This window comes from Procambarus clarkii, chromosome 10 (genome assembly GCF_040958095.1).
Source record: "Procambarus clarkii isolate CNS0578487 chromosome 10, FALCON_Pclarkii_2.0, whole genome shotgun sequence".
Taxonomy (NCBI): domain Eukaryota; kingdom Metazoa; phylum Arthropoda; class Malacostraca; order Decapoda; family Cambaridae; genus Procambarus; species Procambarus clarkii.
The window spans coordinates 44,022,465-44,046,166 of NC_091159.1; the positions used below are offsets into that span (position 1 = coordinate 44,022,465).

The 23,702-nt window shown below is 42.2% G+C and overlaps 1 protein-coding gene across 1 annotated transcript in view; it reads right to left on the bottom strand.

Annotated features, from left to right (window-relative positions):
* The window catches only part of LOC123775331 (uncharacterized), a 49,177-nt gene that overhangs the window by 25,049 nt on the left and 426 nt on the right, over positions 1–23,702 (bottom strand). Inside the window, 1 exon segment of the mRNA XM_069321959.1 lies at positions 21,803–22,349. Coding sequence (XP_069178060.1) covers positions 21,803–22,199 — 397 coding nt within the window. The 5' untranslated portion in view covers positions 22,200–22,349.

Below are 23,702 nucleotides of genomic sequence, written 5' to 3' on the forward strand. Positions count from 1 at the left end.
TGCCAGCTGGCGAAGTGCTCCTCCAGCTTCCAGATGGTACGTACGTGCTCTAACGAGGAACAGTGGCTGTGTATATATGAACGGTAGCTCACGCCCTGTGAAAGGTGCACAGCATGGAGCTCAACACTCTGTGAAAGGTGCACAGCATGGAGCTCAACACTGTCAAAGGTGCACAGCATGGAGCTCAACACTCTGTGAAAGGTGCACAGCATGGAGCTCAACACTGTCAAAGGTGCACAGCATGGAGCTCAACACTCTGTGAAAGGTGCACAGCATGGAGCTCAACACTGTCAAAGGTGCACAGCATGGAGCTCAACACTCTGTGAAAGGTGCACAGCATGGAGCTCAACACTGTCAAAGGTGCACAGCATGGAGCTCAACACTCTGTGAAAGGTGCACAGCATGGAGCTCAACACTGTCAAAGGTGCACAGCATGGAGCTCAACACTCTGTGAAAGGTGCACAGCATGGAGCTCAACACTGTCAAAGGTGCACAGCATGGAGCTCAACACCTCGTAAATGGTGTTGAGCACGGGGTCCAACACGCACACAGCATGAGACTCACCGTCCTGTGAGTGGTGCACTTCACCCCTCCACCACATGAGAGGAGCCACAGACGCGGCTGCTGTGGCACAGACTACCTCTGGTGATAACACAGCGAGCAACCATTGGTCGGACACCTGTCCCAACCAGTGGCACGCCGAACGGGCTGGCAACTCCAGGTGACTCACAGGTGACCTTGGGCAGGAACTTTCTCCCCCCCCCTATTAACACCACCTCCACACCCCCCACCCCACCCACCACCCCCACACCGCCACCACAATCAACCCCAGAAAGGGCTGAAATTGCACACGAAGAAGCAATTACCTACTTAATTCAAGAAAACACACTAATTAAAGACATAATTGCAAAACAAAATATACTCGAGCTGACAATTAACAAGTTACAAGAGACTCAACAGGAACGTATACACTTACTGCAGGAGCCGGGCTCACCAGAGAAGGCTGGCTTGATGGACAGCTTGGTAAACAATGCAAGAACAGACGACACGTCTCCCACCAACAATGAACGCAAGGATTACCCGAAGGAGGACCCAAGGTGCAAAATGAGGTTAAACCACAAGGATGAGGAGTTAACATACCCGCCCAACACAGCCACAAGGATGAGGAGTTAACATACCCGCCCATCACAGCCACAAGGATGAGGAGTTAACATACCCGCCCATCACAGCCACAAGGATGAGGAGTTAACATACCCGCCCATCACAACCACAAGGATGAGGAGTTAACATACCCGCCCAACACAGCCACAAGGATGAGGAGTTAACATACCCGCCCATCACAGCCACAAGGATGAGGAGTTAACATACCCGCCCATCACAACCACAAGGATGAGGAGTTAACATACCCGCCCAACACAGCCACAAGGATGAGGAGTTAACATACCCGCCCATCACAGCCACAAGGATGAGGAGTTAACATACCCGCCCATCACAGCCACAAGGATGAGGAGTTAACATACCCGCCCATCACAACCACAATACACTCTGAGAGAGACCGTCACAGGCGAGGTAAAACATTGTCTCGTGTCAAACAGCAGCAAAAAATGGATACACAAAATGTAGGGAAATTTACAATATTGCAATTGAATCTGTAACAGGATCACTGACATGATAGAGTAGGTGGTCATGCAGGAGGTGACACAGGCTGATGACTGGTTGATGACTGCAGCCAGTCATCGGGTCAGCGGTTATCAGGAGTCCTCCCTGCCCCCACGGTGAAGGAAAACGGAGGTCTTATAACTTACGGAAATAACACTATGCCTTCTGAGAGTACTGATGGCCTCCAGCCGGAGGTTGAGTACCAGCACCTCGGGGTAACTCTCCACTCGAGCAACGACACTACACATAAACAATATGTGTCACATAATAAGCCTGACCTTGACCCATGACCACACTTTGTGAATGACGAGCCTATATACCTCGCTGCTCTGTGATCATGCTGGGATGATAACTGTGACCAACTACATTATAACAGAAGGAACCTGTCCCTTTATGTCCTAGACGGTAATAATATTAGAGTCGTGGCAGCCAACACACCTCAGAGCACGGAGACTAATCTATGTACTTCTGAACGGGCAGGATAGAGAAGTCAGCAGACACGCTGTACAAAGTCTCTGTTGCGACCATTGGGCACCGCTGACCCCCATCGACACGAGTACGAGAAGGAGAAATACAAGCAAAAGAAAGAGACTATCCCTCGAAGCCAACATATGAAGCCCTACTTCATAAACATGATGAGTGAGTGATTCACTGAATATCAAATCCCTGACGACATTAATGAATCTGTAAGTGATCTTAATAATCAAAGAGAAAACAGTCTTAGAGCCCCACGTCTCACGAACGGTAGGGACGACCCTCAAAAGAAGAAAAGGAAATGTTATGAAAGCGAGAATATAAAGGAACACAACAAAGATGTGCGTCTTATAAGTACATAATTTCCGACGCATCCCACTGAAAGAAATCACGAACTTTTTCAAAGTGTGCGTCAAGTAGCCGAGGGAAGAGAAGATTAAGGAGAGAGAGAGACAATGGCTTGACTTCACTAGTTCCATCACAAGAAAAACATTTGCAAGACGTGTGGGTAAAAGTCCAGAGGGCTAAAGGTGCCCGCGCACGACCTGGTGCACACACGACCTGGTGCACACACGACCTGGTGCACACACGACCTGGTGCACACACGACCTGGTGCACACACGACCTGGTCCACACACGACCTGGTCCACACACGACCTGGTCCACACACACGACCTGGTGCACACACGACCTGGTGCACACACGACCTGGTGCACACACGACCTGGTGCACACACGACCTGGTGCACACACGACCTGGTGCACACACTACCTGGTGCACACACGACCTGGTGCACACACTACCTGGTGCACACACGACCTGGTGCACACACGACCTGGTGCACACACGACCTGGTGCACACAACTTACTGACCACCCAGCAACTATACTTTAGTCCTCAACATAGTTCAGGGCTGAAGTGAACTCAGTGAATGTGCACCAAGAAGCAGGTTACAGGCCGGGGTAGCCTGCTTCTCAGGGGGTCTCTCTCTCTCTCTCTCTCTCTCTCTCTCTCTCTCTCTCTCTCTCTCTCTCTCTCTCTCTCTCTCTCTCTCTCTCTCTCTCTCTCTCAGGGTCTCAGGGTCTCCCTACTGATCCTCCTCCACCCACGGAGGAACCTCAGACCTCACTTATCTTGATGTGCTTTGCGACCAGCGACCTACGGTGGATTACAAGGCCAAAACGCCCTTTTTCATTTAGACATATAGAAATTTTAAGTAATAAACCTAAAAGCTAAGGAACACAACAAGCCTGTGTCTACCAAAATGCAACAATAAAAAATAATATCATAAGGGAGTGTGCGAGTGAGTGTGAGACACGGAGGGGAATGGTGGGTGTGGGTCTCAGGGCCGGCTACAGGAGCAGTGGTCAGAGTGTAGACAATAGTGACAATCTTTCCTTCCTCAACCCCAACAAATGAAAAAATATCAATAAAATGCGAAAGGTGAAACAAATAAATAAGTAAAAAGAAAAACTATAGTTTCCTGCGTACATAGGAATTTACAACCGGAAACTCTTGACCCCTGAAGGATTCGAACCCTGTTAACCAGGGTCTCCATGCCCCCCAGCAGACCAGTTCTATAACCACTCGGCCAGCGGTTGTCTGGCAATTGTCAGACGTAGACAATCACTGGCCGAGTGGTTACAGCACTGGACTGCTGGCGATGTGGAGCCCCTTGCTGACTGGGTTCGAATCCCTCACGGGTCAAGAGTTTTTGGTTTTATATTGACTTGGGGGACCATTCAAGCTTTACACACACACATAGAAATATGTAGAGGTACGACCTCCCTACTTCACATCACCTCGAGTAAGTCTGTGTGTGTGAGGAAGGTCATCCGGGCGTCAAGTACATCTTGGCCGTCCTCCACCAGGTGCTGGAAGTGGAGTGGCACACGGAGACCAGGCTGGAGGGCCCGCCGTGATGCACTGCTGCTTGATGGAGGGGGGGCTGTTGGTGCTCCTTGGGCAGATGGCAGGACACTGGAGAGCGAGGTGGGGCTGGAGGTGTGTGAAGACAGTGTAGTCGAGGCGTTTGAGGACGACCTCCTCTCTACGGTTAGTGCGGCTAGGAGGTCGTCCAGTCGGGGATGGTGCTCTTAAGTACATAAGGTAGGGGCAGGCTGGGCTACTGACTTTGCCATAGAAAAAGTTGTGACGACTATCCCAAGGAGAGCAGTGGCCCCCAGCTCATGGGGTGCCGAGGGGACTTCACTCAGTATCAAGACCGACTTAGCCGAGGTATACCTTCCTGGTCATTAACCTGCATGTTGCAGTGACCAGGTAGCCAGATCCAGGTCCTGGTTTTATCTGCTGACTCCAGCATATTAATGATGGTGGCCAGTAATTGATGGGCGGACGTGCCTCCACACCCTCCAGAGGGAAGGCGGTTTGCAGTTTTGACAAATAATATAACTGCCGAATGACATTAGGAGAGGCTCTACTCTATGACTCTGTCTATTGCAAACAATTATACAGTGAAGACCTTCGTCCTCCTTGGCGTGGTGTTGAGCTAACGCCACCTGTGGACGGTTATTAAGGCGACCATAAATCCTTATTGATCAACCAGTAAGTTACAGTGGAATTATCCCAACACTCGAAGATTTTTATCTCGTGTCTTATAAGTACCTGGTGTCTGAAACCATCATCCTTCATCGGCTCTCACACAAGACAGGTAGACTGGGAAGGGGATGAGAATGACTTAATGGGTTAGCTCAAGGACGGATCGGAGCTAATTGTAAAATAATTTATTTAGCCAATGCCACAGCCAAGTACTCTGTGTTTGTTGACTTGAAAGGAATTTTTTCATAACACACAGAAAATTGCGATTCTGGATGAGCGTACATGTCAACCCGTCCTCTTAAAAATAACGTCACTTTTCGCTGGTGTGCGCGCTATGGCCAAATTTGGACGTAATTTGAAATGAAATCGACTCACAAAAGTGACGCACTGATCCGTTTTCTGTTTGAGTCGTCCAGCTCACTCGGCCAGCTTAGAAAAAAAAGTATTCTTTCCATTAACGTTTTTCATACCGTTTTGAAACTTTATGAGAATTTCCTGCCCACCTAACCTATCAGAGGACCATTAACTTACTGTTGTTGAAAAAAAATCCCAAATTTATATTCATTTTTTTTCATTTTCAAATTACGTCCATATTCGGCCATACGGGCAAACGGCCAAATGCGACGTTCTTTTTAAGAGGACAGGTTGAATGTACATGTATGGACGTCAAGGGGAGACTCGTGAAAATAAACTGAAGACTATTTCGCCGAAAGACAAAGTTTCCTTTGACGGGCCAGTTTTAATCATAGAATATGGAGCTGGGGACCGCTCAAGAGGGAGTCTTAAGTCCCACAATATTCAGCATCTTTGTGAATGTCATCGCTAATATCGAGTTCCAACGTGACCAACAAGTGGGATATGCCGATGATGTCCAGAAACAAGCCACCACCACCTGGGTAAAGATGAAGCGCTCCACTCAACTTTGGAGCTTTGCAATTTCTTGGAAAGGAAACGTACTGAACTTGACTTCACTTTTCATGAGCAAGACAAAAGCCTACTCCCGCCACAGAGGCAAAACAAAGATCTGCATATTATTGGTGCAGTTCTTGAATGGGTTTACCGCTGTCGGTACCTCGGGGCTGCTGCCGGCTGTAGTGAGGGCAAGAAGGAGGAGTTTGATCAACTCATAGGAGCATCTACTGGTCATCTCAAGGACTTGAATCTATGTCCTGGAATAATCACAAGGCTTCTATGTCGCATCAGTCTTATCCATGTGCTCTTTAAACCACAAAAAAGTCTCGAAAGAACACACGATGAAGCCGTGACGTTCATTCTTGGAGTACCAATAGAACAATTCAACGAGAACTATGGCTTTCTTGCACACACAGAAATCACAATAGCGTGATGCATCAGATGAACAAATCCACAAGGTCTGTGACCCTCGTCACGGCCCTTGTGGATTTGTTCATATGACTTTCTTGCGTTAAAAAAACGGGATCAAGGACCTGAACGCTAAGATTGCTATTGAGATTGCCAGACATTCTTATCACAATGACATTGTTAAGAAAAATTGAGTTGTATACTAATTATAGTATGAATAATAAACGGCTCAAAGTGGCAAGATCGATCCGTGTGCTTTCTCGACGAACTCCGCCTGCTTGAGCAAGCACCCGAGAGAGGGAATTATCAGGGGGAAAGCGCCAAGTCATTACGATTATATAGCACTTGGCAGGGGTAAGGATAAGGATTTGGGATGGGATGGGGAAAGGAATGGTAGCCAACCACTTTGACGGTCGAGGATTGAATGCCGACATGCATGAAGCGAGACCGTCGCTCTACCGTCCAACTCAAGAAGCACCCGAGTTGATACCTGTAAGGCTGTCACCTCCCTGGGAGGAAGAACCATGTAAGATTCAAATAAAGAGATACCAACTAAATGAGTCGTGTATCTCCAGGCAATTAAAAGAGACAGGAAATTAATTAGATCAAATCTATACTGATGGATCTGCTAACGGCCGGGCTGGACCACCGTACACTGCCATCAGTAACAATTACTATCAAAAGCGAAAACATAAGAACATAAGAACAAAGGTAACTGCGGAAGGCCTATTGGCCCATACGAGGCAGCTCCTATTTATAACCATCCAATCCCACTCATATACATGTCCAACCCACGTTTGAAACAATCGAGGGACCCCACCTCCACCACGTTATGTGGTAATTGGATCCACAAATCAACAACCATGTTACCGAACCAGTATTTACCCAGGTCTTTCCTAAATCTAAACTTATCCAATTTATACCCATTGTTTCGTGTTCAGTCTTGTGTTGATATTTTCAATATCTTATTAATATCCCCCTTTGTTATGCCCATTCATCCACTCGTAAACCTCTATCATGTCAACACTAACTCATCGCCTTTCCAGTGAATGCGATTTAAGCTTTGTTAATCTCCCTTCATATGACAAGTTTCTAATTTGGGGAATTAACTTTGTCATCCTACGCTGGACACGTTCAAGTGAATTTATATCCATTCTATAGTACGGCGACCAAAACCGAACTGCATAATTTAAATGGGGCCTAACCAGAGCAAGATATAGCTGAAATATCCTCTTAGTTATATCCATCCATCCACTTGTACACCTCTATCATGTAACCTATGACTCTTCACCTTCAAGCGAATGTAATTTAAGCTTTGTCAATCTTTCGTCATACGACAGGTTTCTAATTTGTGGGATTAACTTTGTCATCCTACGTTGGACGCGTTCTAGTGACTTTATATCCATTCTATAGTACGGCGACCAAAACTGAACTGCATAATCTAAATGAGGTCTAACCAGAGCACGCTATAGCTGAAGAACAACACCAGGGGTCTTGTTACTAACGCTTCGATTAATAAGTCCCAGTGTCCTATTTGCCTTATTACGAACATTTATGCGTTGATTTTTTGGTTTTAAATTCTTACTAATCATAACTCTTAGATCCCGTTCGCAATCTCAACACCATCCAGCTCGTATCTTGTAACTATTTGTTATTTCATTTGTTATCCATTTCGAGTCATTTTCGATCGATTCAATTTGTATGGTATACTATGTTCCTATGCTTTGCTTAGAATATTTTTAAATAAGTTATATTTTGAATCCATATCGAAATCCCGTTCGATGGGACCTATCACTGGGTAGACAACCTGTCCTCTGAAAAATAACGTCACTTTTGGCTCGTATGCGCGCTATGGCCAAAAGTGGACGTAATTTGAAATGAAATCGACTCACAAAAGTGACGTAATGTCCCGTTTTCTGTTCGAATCGTTCGGCTTACTCGGAAAGGTTAGGAGAGGAAACTTTCAATTAACGTTTTTCATAACTTTTTGAAACGATGAGAATTTCCTGCCCACCTAACCTATCAGAGAACCCTTAACTAACTGTTGTTAAAAAAAATCTAAAATTTATTTTCATTTTTTTCATTTTCAAATTACATCCACTTTCGGCCATACGGGCAAACGGACAAAAGTGACGTTATTTTTAAGAGGACAGGTTGGGAGCAAGACCAGCCCACCTTCCATGACCAGGACTTTTCAATCTATTTCGCCCAAAAAAATTATTGGGCCATTAAAATCCGCTTTTCAAAAATCTGGCACTTTAACAGAATTTTCTCCTACACATCTATTCCATTCTATGCTAAATTTAATTTCTTTGTAATCACTGTTCTGTAGCTCATTCCCAATTTCGATTTCATTAATTTGTGTTTCCCTGTAAGTTAACACAAGTCTAAAATATTATTTTCCCGCGTTGGTTCCTTAATGTGTTGCTTAAGAAAGCAATCATCAATAAATTTTAGAAAATCTTCTGCTTCATTATTCCCTGTTCTGTTAATCCAGTTTATTCCGCTGAAATTAAAGTCACCCCATGACACAAATATTGTTTGACCAAGATGCTCTAGATATTTCATCCCATAGATGCTTTGCTTACATTCTAAGTTTGGTGGCCTGTATATTTATCTCCTATTATAAGATGTTTAGCTTTTTCGTTTAATTCTAGCCAGATAGTTTCTATGTTTGGCTCAGTTTTGACTCCCTCTTTCAGACTACATTTCAAATTTTCCCTAATATATATGGCTCCTTTCCCCACCTAGTCTAATATCTGTGTGAAATAGTTTAAATACATTCATTTGGTATTCAGCTAATAGTTCTCTATTTTTTTACATTCATCCTTGTTTCTGTAAGTGCAATAATACCTATTTTTTCTGTGCAGACAAGAGCATTTAAATCGTTTATTTTATTCCTTAGACTTCTACTGTTCGTTTAATAATATCGTGTAACGAATTGTTATTTTGAAGCCCTTCTCTTTCCCTGTTCATTTTGCCAATTTGTTTCCCCACCAAACACGTACTTTTGTTACCACCTTTCTCCATATCAATTCCTAAACTACTATCTACTAACAGTTTCATCCCAAACAAATCCCTCCAACCACAGGTTCCAACGAGTTGGCAACAGCAACAACCCCAGCCCTGGATAAATGCACGCCATCCTGAGCATACATGTCATTTCTTCCATAGAAGTGTTCCCAATTATCTATGAATGATATTGCATTTGATTTGCAATATTTTTCCAGTCGGCAATTGACACCAAGTGCCCTCGACAACCATTTATTTCCAACTCCCTTTCTTGGAAGAATCCCACATATGATCGTGATTTCTTCCTTATTCTTAACTAATTCTAAACCTCTGTATCAGTTCCCCACTCCTAACTCGTCCAACAACATTTCCACCTGCAATGACACAAATAATGGGTTTGTTCCGATTTCCAGCCATAATATCATTCACGGTGTTTACTATATAACTAATTCCTGCCCCCGGATAGCAAACCCTTAACCTGTCCCCCCCCCACCCTTATCTCTGGCACAAAAAGCTCTACCCAAACACCTCACCCGGGACTCTCCCACAACCAAAATTCGCTTAGCTACTTCCTTAACTTTGTGAGCAGCTTGAGGGACCGGCGCTCCCTTCGTTGCCTTCCCTTTCCAGCCAACTGCGGGCTTCCTACAGCACTCGTCTCCCAACACGGTGAATGGGTTGGAAGTGTTTAGAACATCGGTAAGCGGCCTTGTCAGAGTCTTCTTAAGATCCCTGTCCTTTGCGACATTCCAAGGCGAGGATTTTTTAATACTGATCTTCTCCTTTGTTTCTTCTTGACGTTGTTTCAGCTGTCGTAGCTCCTCCAGTAGGGAATCCAACTCTGTCCTCAGAGCTCCACATAGATTCATCAGTTCCTTCCCTACAACTACCATACTTACTATGATAGCACAATCGGAGCTCCAGGTAACACCCTCTTACTGCGAATATCTGAACGTCACTTACACTAGCAGTATCTTCTTGCGGTTATCTTGAGATGATTTCGGGGCTTTTTAGTGTCCCCGCGGCCCGGTCCTCGACCAGGCCTCCACCCCCAGGAAGCAGCCCGTGACAGCTGACTAACACCCAGGTACCTATTTTACTGCAGTAAAACGAAGAAAATGTATGGACTGAGAACCGCTTAACGCCAGCGGAGCACAAGAGTGATTCTTGTGCCCCGAGTCACTAGTGGTCACCAGTGACTCAGGATATCACTGCAAAGTTTCAGATAAGGTCAAGAAGAAAAAGAGAGAGAGATAGTAGCTGAAATTAAGATAACGGAGAAAATGTTATCGAGTCGAGGAAGGATGTTCAATTTCTTGGAATGTTCGACATTAGCGTAGGAGCTCTTGTGTAGCTAAACAAAACTGATTAAAATCCAGAGGTACGTCACATAATAGTCCAAGAGCCGAGAGGCATGAATTACGAGGAAATATTGAGGAATATAAACGTTATATCACGAAAAGACAAAAGAGATATTGGAGATATGATAACAACATACAATAGTCTCTGCGAAATAGACAGGGAAGACAGAGATAGACTATTACGAATGACTAGTAAATGAACAAGGAGAAACAAGGAGAACTGGATAACCAGACTAAGCACAGAAATATTAACAAATTAATTAATGCCAAAGTAGTAAGCAACCGAAATGAACTACAAAGAGATGTGGTGGAGACAAACTCTTATACACAGCTTCAAATGTTGACGTGTGTCCATTAAGCGCGGGAATCTGTGCACCAGTTGATAGAAGGTCGAGAAGTGAGGCCAAAGAGTTAAAACGAATCCTAATGCGTAATTAGGCGAGTGTACACACACACACACGTGCGCGCGCACACACACACACAGTAGTGTGTCTGGTAGCCTGGTAGCCTGGTGGATAGCACACAGGACTCGTAATTCTGTGGCGCGGGTTCGATTCCCGCACCAGACAGAAACAAAAGTTTCTTTCACCCTGAATGCCCCTGTTACCTAGCAGTAAATAGGTACCTGGGAGTTAGTCAGCTGTCACGGGCTGCTTACTGGGGTGTGGGTGTGTGTGTAGAGTGGAGAAAAAAAATGATTGACAGTTGAGAGGCGGGCCGAAAAAGCAAAGCTCAACCCCCGCAAAACACAACTAGGTGAATACAGCATCTGGTCTGCATCACAGTATGTGGTCGAACATACATCAGTATCTGTGCATATCACACAGATACTGTGTGGGTATCACGCACACAATATCTGGTTAAAGAAGGGTTAATGTACTCAAAAAAGAACCCAGAAAACAAAAGGCTCGCATTCAGAAAGGAAACTATGAGGAGATAAGGAAATTCCTAACGTATATAGATCGGGAAACAGAGCTCAGAGGAAAAACGGCCCAAGACATAATGGACTTCACCACACAGAGGTGTAAGGAGGTGGCAGACAAGTTCGTCCCAGTACAAAGAGTAAGAAATGAAATACAGATGCGAAACCCATGGTTTAATCAGAGATGTAAGCTAGCAAAGCAACTAAGTACAAGGGCGTGAAGGAACTACAGAAATAATAGGACACTAGTGAACAGAGAAAGATACTAAAGTGCTAGGAATGATTTTGTCAGGGTGAAAAGAGAGGTAGCAAGACAGTATGAAAATGACATAGCAAGTAAGGCAAAGAGTGAGCCTAAATTGCTGCACAGCCACATCAGGAAAAAACAACAGTGAAGGAACAGGCAATGAAACTGAGGATAGGGGAGAGAAATTTACTACAAATGACAAGGAAGTGTGCGAGGAACTCAATACGAAATTCCAGGAGGTCTTCACAGTAGAACAAGGGGAAGTCCCAGAGATAAGACAGGGAATACCTAACCGAACACCAGTAGATGAGTTTGCTTCCTCACCTACCAGTGGGTAGGTGAGGAAGCATCGGCTAGAGTTGGATGTGACAAAGGCTACAGGCCCAGATAGAGTCTCACCATGGATACTAAAGGAAAGAACAGAAGCACTGTGCCTACCACTCTCTATGGTGTGTAACAAATCACTGGCAACACGTAAACTGCCGAAAGTTTGGAAGACGTCTAATGTAGTCCCAATTTTCAAGAAGGGTGATATACAGGAGGCACTGAACTACAGGCCAGTATCACTATGCAAGGTGTTGGAGAAGATTGTGCGAAACAAGCTAGTGGGACATCTGGAGCAGATGAACTTTGTATCACAGCACCATCATGGGTTCAGGGATGGCAAATCATGCCTCACAGGATTAATTGAATTCTACGATCAGCCAACAAAAATCAGGCAAGAAAGAGAGGGGTGAGCTGGCTGCATATTTTTGGATTGCCAGAAAGCCTTTGACACAGTACCACATAAGAGACTAGTGCACAAACTGGAGATGCAGGCAGGAGTGAAAGGGAAGGTACTCCACTGGATAAGGAAAATCTATGCAACAGAAGACAGCGAGTCACTGTGAGTGGTGAGGTCTCGGAGTGGCGAGGCGTCACAAGTGGAGTCCCACAGGGATCACTCCTTGGACTTATACTGTTCCTGATATATGTAAATGATCTCCCAGAGGGTATAGACTCGTTCCTCTCAATGTTTCTTGATGATGCCAAAATTATGAGGAGGATCAAGACAGAAGACGATAGTAGGAGGCTACAAGAAGATCTAAATAAACTGAAGGAATAGTCCAATAAATGGCAACTGAAGTTCAACCCAAATAAATGTAAGGTAATGAAACTAGGTGGAGGAAATAGGAAGCCAGACACTGGATATCGAATGGGAGATGAAGTCCATCATGAACCAGACAAGGAGAAAAATCTAGGAGTTGATATCACATCAAACCTGTCTCCTGAAGCCCATATCAAAAGAATAACATCGGCGGCGTATGCGAGGCTGGCTAACATCAGAATTGCCTTCAGAAACCTGAGTAGGGAATCCTTCTGAACCTTGTGTACCACATATGTAAGGCCAATCCTGGAGTATGCGGCCCCAGCATGGAGCCCGTACCCTGTTAAGCACAAGACGAAGCTGGAAAAAGTTCAGAGGTATGCCACCAGGCTTAGTCCCAGAACTAAAAGGCATGAATTACAAGGAAAGGCTGAATGAACTGCACCTCACGTCGCTGGAAGACAGAAGAGCTCGGGGAGACATGATCACCATATACAAAATTCTCAGGGAGAATTGACAGGGTAGACAAGGATAAACTATTTAACACAAGTGGTACACGAACAAGGGGACACAGGTGGAAGCTGAGTACGCAAATGAGCCACAAAGACATTAGAATGAACGTTTTCAGTGTCAAAGTAGTTAGCAGATGTAATGCACTAGGCAGTGATGTGGTGGAGGCGACTCTATACACAGTTCCAAATGTAGATACGATAGAACTCGAGAAGCTCAAGAATCTGTACACCAGTTGATTGACAGTTGAGAGGCAGGACCAAAGAGCCAAAAGTTCAACCCCCGCAATCACAACTAGGTGAGTACAGCCTTATGGCTGAGTGGACAGCGCTCGGGGGCGGTAGTTTTAAAAGCCTGGGTATGATTCCCGGCCGAAGCAGAAACAAATGGGCAGGGTTTCTTTCACCTGATGCGTCTGTTCGCCTAGCAGTAAATAGGTACCTGGGGCCAGATTCACGAAGCAGTTACGCACGCACTTACGAACCTGTACATCTTCTCAATTTCTCGGCTTTGTTAACAAATATTAAACAGGAGCTCCGAAGCACCAGGAGGCCGTTAATAACAATAACAGCAGCTGATTGGCAAGTTTTCATGTTTGTAAACTGTTAAATAAATGTAACCAAAGCCGTCAAATATTGAGAAAAGATGTACACGTTCGGAAGTACTTGCGTAACTCCTTCGTGAATCTGGCCCCTGGGAGTTAGACAGCTGCATCCTGGGCATGTATTCACCTAGTTGTGCTTGCGGGGGTTGAGCTCTGCTCTTTCGGCCCGCCTCTCAACTGTCAATCAATTAACTGTTACTACCTCCCCCCCCCCCACACTCACAGGAAGCAGCCCGTAACAGCTGTCTAACTCTCAGGTACCTATTTACTGCTAGGTAACAGAGGCATCAGGGTGAAAGAAACTCTGCCCATAGTTTCCTGCCTGTACCGGGAATGGAATCCCGGTCCACAGGACTACGTATCCAGCGTGCTGTCCACTCAGTCACCATACCCACACATGTGTGTGTATGTGTACTCACCTAATTGTGCTTGCGGTGGTTGAGCTTTGGCTCTTTGGTTCCGCCTCTCAACTGTCAATCAACTGGTGTACAGATTCCTGAGCCTACTGGGCTCTGTCATATCTACATTTGAAACTGTGTATGGAGTCAGCCTCCACCACATCACTTCCTAGTGCATTCCATTTATTAACTACTCTGACACTGAAAAAATTCTTTCTAACGTCTCTGTGGCTCATCTGGGTGCTAAGTTTCCACCTGTGTCCCCTTGTTCGTGTCCCAAGTGTGTGTGTTCGTGTGTGTGTGTGTGTGAGAGAGAAATGTTGTAGCAGATATGAGAGAATTAGTTAGGAAGGTTAGTAAGGCGGGGTCCAAGAGCTAACGTCTGGAGCCTACTGGCACAAATATCAAGCACACACACACACACACACACACACACACACACACACACACACACACACACACACACACACACACACACTCTACACTGGCGAAAATTAGAACTTCATTCAGAAACCTAAATGAGGAAGCTTTTAGGGCGCTTTACACTGCCTACGTGAGACCCGTCTTAGAGTATGCCGCGCCATCATGGAGCCCCCACCTGAAGAAACACATAAAGAAACTGGAGAAGGTTCAGAGGTTTGCGACGAGGCTTGTCCCAGAGTTACGAGGGATGGGATATGAAGAGCGGCTGAAGGAACTGAACCTTACGACACTAGAGAAAAGAAGGGAGAGAGGAGATATGATAGGGACATATAAAATACTCAGGGGAATTGACAAAGTGGAAATAGATGAAATGTTCACACGTAATAATAACAGAACGAGGGGACATGGGTGGAAACTGGAAACTCAGATGAGTCACAGAGATGTTAGAAAGTTTTCTTTTAGCGTGAGAGTAGTAGAAAAATGGAATGCACTTGGGGAACAGGTTGTGGAAGCAAATACTATTCATACTTTTAAAACTAGGTATGATAGGGAAATGGGACAGGAGTCATTGCTGTAAACAACCGATAGCTAGAAAGGCGGGATCCAAGAGTCAATGCTCGATCCTGCAAGCACATATAGGTGAGTACATATAGGTGAGTACACACACACACACACACACACACACACACACACCCACCCACACACACACACCCCCACACACACCCTCACCCCCCCCCCCCCCCCCCCCACACACACACACTCCCACACGTGCGTTGGGTCGGAGTTGGTAATCGGAGAAGCCAATGATTCACAGCGACGCCAAGATGCATGTTGCTAGCGTAACAGCTAAATATGAAGGGAACGTGCTCAAGGACGTCGTTGTGGTAGAAACCTTGTGTACCAGGCTGTCAAAGGCACATGTTAGGGCAGTACACAACACACAGGAGGACAGGGGGGAGAGAGGGGGCTCTATGGGGTAGATAGGGGATGATAAAATTTAATCAAGCAAAAATAACTTACTAGAGACTAAACATGAAGATACAATTTTTCCCAAAACGATACATAACGAGTTAACTTTGCAGTGTTGCCACACCTAAGTTAAAATTAACAATGTTGGTTATTGGTTGTGACATGACGAAATTAACCACTTATTATGAATTAAAAAGTACTTTTAATTTCCAATGATTATTATAATAAGTATAAAAATTACAATTACTGATTTGAAACTAAAATAAAAACCCTAGCGATTCTAAATATCTATACAAACAAATGCCAAACAAAGTATAATATGTTCATAAACCCCAAAACGCGCAGTTTAAATTTAAATTATAAAATAACAAATATACAAATAATCTTTGTAATCAACATCCAGAAGAAAAACAATAAACAAAACTGAATTCCTTAGAAAAATATAAAAACTAATAATGAGAAAAAAAAAGAGTAACTAAATAAATTGGATTGAGCGTAAACAATGTAACGTTGTACCGACGCGACAATATTGCTTAATATTGGCCTAAGATCTTGGATACAAGGGCCCAGATTCACGAAGAAGTTACGCAAGTACTTACGAACGTATACATCTTTCCTCAATCTTTGACGGCTTGGGTTACACTTATTAAACAGTTTACAAGCATGAAACTTCCCAATCATCTGTTGTTTTTGTTATAAACAGCCTCCTGGTGCTTCAGAGCTCATTAACTGTTTAATAATGGTAAACAAAATCGCCAAAGATTGAGGCAAGATGTACAGGTTCGTAAGTGCTTGCGTAAATGCTTCGTGAATCTGACCCCTTAAGGTCTCCATAATTTTCAAATCAAAAGGGGGATACTATTTTTTAGCCCCCCCCCCCCCTTTGATTATAGTAAATAATGTTTTGTCAGATTTTCTAGTAAATAATTTTTGTTTGGCGGATGTTAGTTGCAAAACAAGTGATGCATAACAGTTATTTTATTATTTGAATATAATTTTTTCATTGTGGGTTTACAAGCTTTATATATTTTGTTTTGTTGGGCTCTGTACAAATTTTTAGGATCTATACAAATTTTAACGTCTTCTAATTTGGACTCAGTAAGTTGGTATTTCTAAATGTAATACAGTATAGCTGTAATTTTAAAAATAGTTTAGCAATTCCTGATTAATTTTTTTTGTCTTTTTTCTGGTGATAAACACTAGAGTTCGAAACGATATATATATATATATATATATATATATATATATATATATATATATATATATATATATATATATATATATTAATGTTGTACCTTATATAAATATATAATGTTGTACATTATATATATATATATATATATATATATATATATATATATATATATATATATATATATATATATATATATATAATGTTGTACTTAGTAGCCAGAACGCACTTCTCGGCATACTATGCAAGGCCCGATTTGCCTAATAAGCCAAGTTTTCCTGAATTTATATATTTTTAGAATTTTTTTCTTATGAAATGATAAAACTGTCCATTTCATTATGTATGAGTTAATTTATTTTCATTTGCGTTAAAGCTAACGTAGATATATAACCGAACCTAACCAACCCTACCTAACCTAAACTAATATAAATAAGTCAGTAATTCATGTTCCTAACATACTATAATAATAATATTTCAAATAAATTAATTGGAAACAATTTATTGGAAATAAAGAAAATCACTCGGCCTATTAGGCAAATCGAGTCTTGCATAGTAGGCCGAGAAGTGCGTTCTGGCTACTAGGTACGATATATATATATATATATATATATATATATATATATATATATATATATATATATATATATATATATATATATATATATATTAGTATATTTTGGTAGCAGTCTTTCCTGTAGACATATATTATTAAATGTGACCGAAAAAGTAAGATTAATAATTCTAACACGAATTTTCTCAATCTTTCGTACATTACGCTTCACTGTTGGAGGTAAATCAAAAATCACTTCTCCAAAATTCATTTTTATTTCTAGTCTGACGCGACACGGGCGCGTTTCGTAAAACTTATTACATTTTCAAAGACTTCACAAATACACAACTGATTAGAACGTATCTCTGATTTTATATCTACATTTGAGTGAGGTGGGAAGGGTGATGTGGCATTAACACAAGACAGAACAGGAGGGGATATTAATAGGGTATTAAAAGTATCAACACAAGACAGAACAGAAACAATGGGTATTGAATAGAAGTGTTTGTAGAAAGCCTATTGGTCCATATTTCTTGATGCTTCTATATTGGAGCGGAGTCTTGAGGTGGGTAGAATATAGTGCAATAATTGGCTGTTGATTGCTGGTGTTGACTTCTTGATGTGTAGTGCCTCGCAAACGTCAAGCCGCCTGCTATCGCTGTATCTATCGATGATTTCTGTGTTGTTTACTAGGATTTCTCTGGCGATGGTTTGATTATGGGAAGAGATTATATGTTCCTTAATGGAGCCCTAATGGAGCCCTAATGGAGCCCTATATGTTCCTTAATGGAGCTTAATGGAGGGCTCCATTAAGGAACATATAATCTCTTCCCATAACCAAACCATCGCCAGAGAAATCCTAGTAAACAACACAGAAATCATCGATAGATACAGCGATAGCAGGCGGCTTGACGTTTGCGAGGCACTACACATCAAGAAGTCAACACCAGCAATCAACAGCCAATTATTGCACAACTATATTCTACCTATATATATCTACCTATATATATATATTCTATCTATATATATATATATATATATCGGAAAATCCACAGAGAAATGGAAAAGAAAGATGAACGTTTCGACCAATCAAGGCCGTTGTCAATACCAGACTAAAAGAAATCACAAAGGAAGAGTGGAGGTTACCACTAGAGCCTGACCACAATCTCCTGGGAAAGAATTAAACAGAAAAATGTATAGATTAGCTTAGAATGGTCTGAAGGATTTAAGCGGTAAGAATAAAAGATTAAAGAAAAAGCCTCATTGAACATACATAAAATATATGAATATAATATTGTTAGACAATATGTAACTCTCCCTATCATAGTTTTTTCTTAAACTGTTGTGCAATATTGTAACTTAAAACTGGGTCAAGTTTGTACATACCAGTACTAACATTGAGAAGATTGGGACACTGATTAGGGCAGACTCAATTAAATTCCGTTCCACACAGCCATTGCAATTGGTAATGCTTTTCGCCCCATCCCAATTACTAGTGTGATCACACAAACTTGTGTGCAGATACAAAGCATTAGACGTTTGGGAAGTTCTTATACTATAAGCATGTTGGAACATACGTAATTGTAAGGATTTTCCTGTTTGTCCAAGGTATTCACAATCATTGCAGGGAATCGAATACACACAACCTGCTGTACCAGGGGAGTTTTTTTTTTTATTAAACTGGATTTGATCGTATTATTTGTGAACACCAAATTGGTATTAAAGTTCTTAAAAACTGGGGAAAGTTTCTCAAGCTCCATCGCATAAAGTACCACAAATATGTTTCTAATTTCTGGTTTCGCTTTGGAGACATTATTATAAAACGTACGTTTAGCTTGCTCAAACGAACAATCCAAAAACATCTTAGGGTACTGTAAACTCTTCCCAATTTCATTTATTTTAGCTATTTCTTCATCAAAAAACTCAGGGCTGCAAACCCTCAAAGCTCGAAGAAACATTCCTGAAAATACTGCCTGTTTAACTTTACTGTGATGATTCGAATAATAATGAACAAACGACCCCACGTTGGTAGGCTTCCTATACACATTAAATTTGAACCTTCGATTGACTATGAATCATAATGTCCAAAAACAAGAGTACCATTCTCCTCATTCTCACAGTGAATTTTATTGAAGGTACCAAAGAATTAAGTTCATTAAGAAAAATAATTTGATCTTGGTCACTTGGCCATAAGCACAAAATATCATCAACATACTTAAACCAAACAACATTAGAGGGGATAATCCTGGATAAGATTTTTGTTTCAAAGAAATCCATATACAAATTGCTCAAAACTGGGGAAAGGGGATTGCTCATCGCCATTCCAAATGTTTGCTTGAAAATTTTTCCATTGAAACTGAAATAATTGTCTTTTATACATAATTTGATAAGTTCTAACACACTATTGGTCTGCAAACTCAAATTATATTTAGGCAGTTCCTCACGTAGGAATTCTAACAAATCATCAACAGGTACTATAATGAATAAGGCAGTCACGTCAAAACTTACTAGTTTAAAACCAAAATTCAAGTTTAGTGCGGATAGCTTATTAATTAAGTCTACATTGTTTAAGTGTGAGTTGGAAATAGTACCAACTATAGGGGACAAAACTTTGACCAACCACTTAGAGAGTTTATAAGCCGCCGAACCAACTGAACTGTCTAATCGGTCAAGCTGGATTATAAGGTTTATGGGTTTTTATAAGACCATACATGTAGGGTAGAGAGGGAGATCGACTTGTTAGCCTAGAAATCAGCTCTTTGTCGCCTTTACACACAGTTTTGAGAGTTTTGTTAAAATGTGCGGTCACTTTTTCAGTAGGATCTTTGTTAACCAATAGATAAGTATCCCTGTCTTCCAGGAGTAACTCCATTTTTCGGACATAGTCATCCTTATTCATAATAACTACTGCATTTGACTTATCAGCCTTGGTAAAGTGTAATGAATTATCTTTTTTTTGATAATTTTTAACGCATGATTAAATCGACTTGGACAATTAGGTACAGAATTGTTAAGTAAAACACCATAACGCCATACATCATACCTTTGCACACATTAATATCTTCAGCTGAGACATCACTGTACTTTTCGAGATTACAGAAACCTTTGGCAATATCTACAAAATTAACTGTCCAGTTAGATGTGGCAAAGCTGTCACGTACATATATATGTATCTATAAATAAAAATGTAAATGTTCGTTTGTTCACAATCACTGATCTCCGAAAGTTCTTCACCGATTGCTTTGAAATGTTCACACAACGTTCCATTCGCATCCGAGTGGATTTTTATATACATACTATATAGATGTCACGTCTGTGACGGGAAAAAAAACATGCTTTTTTGACAAACTGTGTTTTTCATGTGAGGGAAATCTTCGAAACCTGTTTACCAGTTGCTTTGAAATTTTGACACAACATTACATTCGAATAGGCACGTGTTTTTATATACCTACTATATACATGCCTCACCTGTGAGAGGAAAAAACATTTTTTCTTTTAAACCGCCATTTGTTGGACGTAAGAGCAACACACGCTTTAATCTCCGAAAGTTCTTCACCGATTGTTTTCAAATTTTAACACAACGTTCCATTCGAATATGCGCATGTTTTTATTTACTATTATATAGATGCCACATTTGTGACAGGTAAAAAATGCTTTTTTTGGGGGCAAAACGGCGCCATCTGTTGCACGTAATAGCAACACACGCTATACTAAATATGTTACGATTCTATTTCAATATTTCCGATTTCATTGATAAATTTAAGTTTCATAGAATTCCATTTATTTTCATTTTGATTTAATTACCAACCAATTATCATCCCCTGCCTAACCAACTCGGCCACGATGGTACAATAATACGTATACGTGTATATTATATATATATATATATATATATATATATATATATATATATATATATATATATATATATATATATATATATTGGTATCTATACAAATATAGATCTGGTATATCTTTTCATAAACTCATTAATTTAGAATATAACCTTTCATATTCACACATATATATATAATAATGTATGAATATGAAAGGTTATATTCTACATTAATGAGTTTATGAAAAGAAATACCAGAGAGGCGAGTCACAAGAACCACAGCTCGACCTCTCACTACAGTTAGGTACCAACACCTAGGTCATATAGCTCACACCTCACTCCAAGAGGTGATGAGACCCTTCAAACATGACTTCACATATATAACAATCTTGCTGGGTTATGTAGTGACATCACACAGGACTACAGTCACATATATAACCACCCTCGCGGGGTTACAGTGACATCACACGGGACTATAGTCACATATATAACCACCCTCGCGGGGTTACAGTGACATCACACGGGACTATAGTCACATATATAACCACCCTCGCGGGGTTACAGTGACATCACACGGGACTACAGTCACATATAAACACATGACAGCAGGCGAATTCCCCTCAACAAAAACTCGCTTCTAAAAAGGTAAAGTTTGTATACTACGTAAACCATAGCCTTACCTGCGACGGTGAAGTTTACAGGCTCCTCTCCTCCTGCCGCTGACCGTCTCCGTCTGCCGTCCGTCAAGGGCTCCTCCGTCGACGTACTCCCGTCTCGCAAGACGTCGTGTTGCGCTGACATCGCTGACAACACCGTCGTCGTCCAGTCCTCCGCGAGGTCCTCACCCTCCGCCAGCACGGTGAAGTCTCCCGCGGTGGCTCCACCCTCCGCCAGGAAGGTCTGGCGGCCAGCCCGCCAAACGTGTCGGAGATGAGACGGTGACGTCAGGCCGTCGAAGGTCTGCCTCTGGAGTGACGTCACCTGCCAGGAGCAGGCCAACAAGAGCACTAGTGTGAGGGAGAGTGACGGTGGCCACGCTGAGGGAGGGTGGTCGAGTGGAGGAGGAGACGCAGCCATTGTTGGTGTGGGGTGACGGCTGGCGCTGTGCCTTGCGCAGGGGCGGGGTAAGTGAGGTTGGTGGCTCCTGTAGGCGACACACTGGCCGCCTCGGTGAGTTGTGGCGAGGTTGGTGGGATGTGCGGTGTGCGGTGTGTGGTCAGATGGCACCTGGAATATGTGAAGAAGCTTAAATATTGGCTAATTGCAACACTGCCCAATAAACTCGCCCCACGGGGCAAAATTTAAACAAAAATGTAAACACCAGCATCTTGATGAGTATATTTAGCGCACGCTAGTGTGTGTGTGTGTGTGGGAGTGCGCGGCAGTGGGTTAACAAGGGTTGAGTGTGAGTTGTGAGGCCTGACTCACCCACTCATTGAAAGATAATCTTACCCAAATAATCATGACCAACATATCGGTTCAAGGACCACCTCTACACCAATTACTCCAGCTTGTGTGCATGTCACCGTCACCTGACCTATAATACACCTGTCTTAATTAACGTAATTAATTATTAATTAACGGAAAAAATGTTTCTGAAGAAAAAAATCTTAAAGTCTAAGAAAGAATAACGACTTAAGGCATTTTACTGGAATCTCTTCAACACAAACATACACACACGTATCTATCTAAAACTGAACATCTATCTGTCATGTTCCGAGATGGAAGGCCCAGACGCTTGGGGCTAGCCTCATCCAACTTTGCACTGTGATTGCTCTATGGTGCTTGCCAAGCATGGTCGGGTCGAGGTCGCATATCGAACTCCTGGACGATATTGGCCCCGTGTATTTACAGGTGAGGAAACACACACACACAAATATATTATATATATATATATATATATATATATATATATATATATATATATATATATATATATATATATATATATATATATATATGTGTTTATTTCATCGATAAACCTCTAGTTATAAATCTAGATCATGTCCCCCATGGCGCAGTGGTAACACACTCAACCTGCGCTTCGCAAGCAATTTGGCCCAGGTTCCTATCCAGGCCGAGGAGGATTGATTAGGGGCAAATCCTTAACTGTGCGGCTCTGTTCACCCAGCAGTGGATGGGTACCTGGTTGTTAAACGGTTTGGCGGGTCGAATTCCAAAGAAAATTAAGATTAAGCACCTGCCCGAGGCGCCATGCGTGCTATAGTGGCTTTACAAGCACGTAAGAACTCTTGTATACATACATTGAATAAGATACATTAAATATCCTATCTCATATTTTTCATGTGTTGTCAAATGTATACATATAGCTTCTTTTGGTCTAACTGTATAGCTCAGTTTGCTTGTGTGCAGAGCAAGTTTTGCAGCAAGTCCCGCTGCTTTATAAACGTTTGCTTTGCGGGTTTACAGTGTGTGCGCGTTAGGGGGGAGTACTGAGATTTAATATAAATATCATAGCCTGTAAACAACCAAATTACGGGCTCACCCTAGCCCGTGCTACATGCACACTTCGTTCAGAGTATCTAAATCTAAAACAACAACAACAACAGAACCACTAAA